The sequence below is a fragment of the Triticum urartu genome, chromosome 1 (assembly GCF_003073215.2).
Source record: "Triticum urartu cultivar G1812 chromosome 1, Tu2.1, whole genome shotgun sequence".
NCBI classification, from domain to species: Eukaryota; Viridiplantae; Streptophyta; class Magnoliopsida; order Poales; family Poaceae; genus Triticum; species Triticum urartu.
Window position 1 is genome coordinate 334,635,821 of NC_053022.1, and position 4,474 is coordinate 334,640,294.

General features: G+C 48.5%; 1 protein-coding gene across 2 annotated transcripts; it reads left to right on the plus strand.

Annotated features, from left to right (window-relative positions):
• Window positions 1–312: 312 nt before the first annotated feature.
• LOC125510588 lies at window positions 313–3,672 on the plus strand. 2 transcript variants are annotated; one of them, XM_048675818.1, is made up of 3 exons: window positions 313–519; window positions 613–1,302; window positions 3,418–3,672. In XM_048675818.1, exons 1-3 carry the CDS (start codon window positions 516–518, stop codon window positions 3,519–3,521), a joined length of 798 nt encoding a protein of 265 aa, XP_048531775.1. In that variant the 5' UTR covers window positions 313–515; the 3' UTR covers window positions 3,522–3,672. The 2 variants fall into 2 exon arrangements, with proteins under 2 accessions (XP_048531775.1, XP_048531768.1); XM_048675811.1 differs by having other exon boundaries at window positions 313–1,302.
• The last annotated feature ends 802 nt before the right edge of the window (window positions 3,673–4,474 follow it).

Consider the following 4,474-nt stretch of genomic DNA (forward strand, 5'->3'; position numbering starts at 1 on the left):
TCCCTCTCATCTCAACCCAACTTCTCTTCATAGTCCACCTAGGCCCAGCCTACCCCTCTTTGTGCAGTGCTTAGACCCCTCTTGCACGTCCGAAACTTCCCGGAACCCGAACCGGACTATCGTTGCCATTGGGTCTGGATCCTACCCAAACATCTATAAAACATGCCTTTTTCCGAGTTGGACCCGTGCCTATTTTTTTTTTCGACCACCCGATTGCGATCGAACGAACGAGGTAGACCCTAACTCTATCCCACCAACCTTATATATACCAGCCTAACCCTAGATTTTAGGTAGACTGTCCCATCCATTAGCTGCCGCTGCTGCACTCATCCCCACCTCGGGATCTTCCCGGATCCATCTCGCAGCCACCCACAGGCCAGCGGTCTCCCCCTCGTTCCCCATTCCACCAGTCGCCTTCGAATCAAAAAATCCACCAACTAGAGCCATCCCCCAGTCGCATCGAGCTCCTCCCTAAGCATCGCGTCCGGCAAAGAGCCGAGTTGCCGGACCAGCAGATGAGTCTCACGCCGCTCCTACCTTCCCTTCGTTCCTCTCCCTCTTCCCACAGCTCTCTCTGTTCCCTTCTAATCTCTCCCTGTACTCCGTGGACAGAGCCTGCCATGGATATCGAGCCGTCGACTACTGGAGCTTCGTCCCCATCGCCACAGTTCCCCCACGCGTCACCCGGCCGCTCGCCGACGTGGGAAGGTGACCACCGCCTCCACCAGGAGCACGTCGCCGCGTGCGCCACCGGATATGGCCAGACCGGACATCCAGGTCCTCCTCTCGGCGGATCCGCCTCCTCCCTGCTGTCTCCTTGCTCCAACGCCGCCTTCCCTTGCCTCGCCGTCGGCAAGTCCCACCACTCGAACTCTCACCGCACAATGGATGGATTTGCTTCGACCACCTCGGCGCCTCCGGCTGCAGATCAAGCCACTGCCCTGGAGCCTCCCAACCGACGCCGCCGGAACTCCCCTCGCTGCCGCCCATGGCCTCGTCTTCGGCCAGAACGAGCCGTCCCCGACCTCTCCTCGTCGTCCGTCCGCCGGTCACAGCGCCATGGCCTCCTCACCTCACCAGGAGGTCCTCCCGCTGACCGGAGCCGCTGGAGTCGGGGCCTCCTCAGTTCTGCCGGGTCCCTGCTCCATCCCGTGACCCCGAGCTCGCACGGTCGTTTCCTCCGCTCGCGCGACAGGACGAGCACCGTATGCCTTGAGCACTTCCTGCCTCGTCAGCCAGTAGGTGAGACCCCCAGCCGAGGCCGTGACCAAGCCCAGCCCCGAGCCGGCCCGATAGCCCACGGTGAGCACCACCAAATCCAGCGCCCTATGCACTACTGGCCCAACATGCTTCAGTTTCGGCGCATGCCGTGTTTTTTTCAGTGTCTGCGGTTTTAGCCAATTTCGAGAGAATGCAGTTTTTACAAAAAAAACCTAGTTGTCATGCATTTAATAACTTCACAACCATGCATCATAATTAAACAAACTTAATATGTAAAATGCTTAGAATTTTGTATAGTTTCATAATATGCAACTTTCGTCCATGTAAAAAATGTTTAAAATGATGTTTGCTCATAATTTGTATAATTGTCATGCTAAAATGATTTATTTCATAACTAAATAACCTTAGCTCCAAACTTAACAAACTTTATATGTAAATGGGGTGGAAAAATGCCTAGTTTAACATGGTACACTCTTGTTGCATGTTTTACAACTCTAAAATTGGGTTTAGGGCAGAACAGTACCAACTCTAAAATTTGCATATGAGGATTTTCCAGAATTGTTGTTTGTTGTTTCCGGCCTCATTTAAACTTGCCTAAATAGTTAGTTTATATGTGTTTCACCTCTTTCCATGTTTAACAACATTTAATATTGTTGGGTACATAAACGAGAGAGAACTAAGTAATTGAATGTGGTGTTTCGTCAATATGCAACTCGTTGCATATTGAGCTCCACTTAATTTGTAGTATTGGTTGTGCACTTTGCCATGCCATGTTTCATTAAATTGGACATGCATCATACTTGGTTGTGCATCATGCTATGTTTATGTGATGCTTGTTTACTATGTTGCTTGCTTCCTTCCGAGTTGCTTCTCTCGTTAGCTTCGATTTTGTTCCGGAGTTGTAAGGATCCGTTCGACTACGTTTGTTTGTCTTCATGGACTCGTTCTTCTTCCTAGCGGGATTCAGGCAAGATGACCATACCCTCGAAATCACTTCTATCTTTGCTTGCTAGTTGTTCGCTCTATCGCTATGTCGCGCTACCTACCACTTGTTTATCATGCCTCCCATATTGCCATGTCAAGCCTCTAACCCACCTTCCTAGCAAACCGTTGTTTGGCTATGTTACCGCTTTTCCTCAGCCCCTCTTATAGCGTTGCTAGTTACAGGTGAAGCTGAAGTTAGTTCCATGTTGGAACATGGATATGTTGGGATATCATAATATCTCTTATTTTAATTAATGCAGCTATATACTTGGTAAAGGGTGGAAGGCTCGGCCTTTTGCCTGGTGTTTTGTTCCACTCTTGCCACCCTAGTTTCCGTCATACCGGTGTTATGTTCCTTGATTTTGCGTTCCTTACGCGGTTGGGTATTATGGGAACCCCTTGACAGTTCGCTTTGAGTAAAACTTCTCCAGCAAGGCCCAACCTTGGTTTTAACTTTTTCCACCTAAGCCTTTTCCCTTGGGTTCCGCGGACTCAAGGGTCATCTTTATTTTAAACCCCCGGGCTAGTGGTCCTCTAAGTGTTGGTCCAAACTAGAGCACCGTGCGGGACCGTCCCTTGGCAACTTGGGTTATGTTGGTACTTGTACGCTTAGCTTATCCGGTGTGCCCTGAGAACGAGATATGTGCAGCTCCTATCGGGATTTGTCGGCACATCCGGGCGGTCTTGCTGCTCTTGTTTTACCATTGTCGGAAAGTCTTGTAACCGGGATTCCGAGACTGATCGGGTCTTTCCGGGAGAAGGAATATCCTTCGTTGACCGTGAGAGCTTGTGATGGGCTAAGTTGGGACACCCTAGTAGGGTATAAACTTTCGAGAGCTGTGCCCGCGGTTATGTGGCAGATGGGAATTTATTAATACCCGGTTGTAGAGAACTTGACACTTGACTTAATTAAAATGCATCACCCGCGTGTGGCCGAGATGGACTCTTTTCGGCGGAGTCCGAGAAGTGAACACGGTCTTGTGTTATGCTTGCACGTAAGTATTTTCAAGATCACTTCTTGATCACTTCTAGCTTCTCGACCGTTGCGTTGCTTATCTTCTCGCTCTTATTTGCGTATGTTAGCCACCATATGTGCTTAGTGCTTGCTGCAGCTCCACCTCCTTACCTTACCCTACCCATAAGCTTAAATAGTCTTGATCTCGCGGGTGTGAGATTGTTGAGTCCTCGTGACTCATGGATACTTCCAAACAGTTGCAGGTGCCGAGGATACCAGTGCAGGTGAAGCTACCGAACTCAAATTGGAGTTCGACGAGGATCTGGGTCATTACTACATTTCGTTTCCCGATGATCAGTAGTGGAGCCCAGTTGGGACGATCAGGGATCTAGCATTTGGGGTTTATCTTCCTTTTTATTCGGTTTTGACCGTAGTCAGTCTTTGAGTGTATTTGGATGATGTATGAATTATTTATGCATTGTGTGAAGTGGCGACTGTAAGCCAACTCTTTATACCATTCTTATTTAGTACATGGGATTGTGTGAATATTACCCCTCTTGTGACAAAACTACCATGCGGCTATGCCTCTAAGTCATGCCCCGACACATGGGAGATATAGCCGCATTGTGGGTGTTACAAGTTGGTATCAGACCAATCCCCGACTTTGGAGCCCCGTGCTTGATCAAATCACTTACATTGTTGAGTCCAGAACAAAAATGTTTTGAGTCTTAGGATTATATATATCGGAGAGTAGGATTCTTTTTACTCCTCAGTCCCTTCGTCGCTCTGGTGAGGCCTCCTAATGTAGATGTTTTAACTTTTCTCTCCTCAAATTTCATGAAATTGTTTTTAGGATCACGCGGGTATCTTGGAATCGTTTCGATAGTCTTGTGACGGGAACATTGTTCTTGGTGCCTCCTGACATTTAGGGGTTGTGGCAGTGTCCCCGGGAGTTGAGCTTCGAGGTGTTGTCGTCACAATTTTATTGTTGCAGTTCTGGAATACCTGAGTTCGCCGACATCGAAAATCTCTTTTATGAAGTTGTTGGTGAGATAACCTCGACGCCACCCAGTACTGGGGCGGGAGTTCGGGAGTATTGCCATAACTCGTATAACGGATGCTTTTCGAAGGTTGAGGTACATGATTTCCGAAGGTTTCTTGGTTATGTGTTGAAGGATGGATACAGCTGGATGTAGGGATTGTTAGTTTGGGTGAGATATTATGCTTCCCCTGTATCCCCAACACTTGATTGCATAACCAGAAAGTTTAGGGAGTTTATAGGTGGGAATTCAAGTATCACGTAGGATATCTTTC

Coding starts and splice junctions, on each gene's coding strand:
- LOC125510588 (XM_048675811.1), top strand. CDS start 516: ATGAGTCTCACGCCGCTCCTACCTTCCCTTCGTTCCTCTCCCTCTTCC. Junction 1,303..3,417: donor AGCCGGCCCGATAGCCCACG/GTGAGCACCACC, acceptor ACTTCCAAACAG/TTGCAGGTGCCGAGGATACC.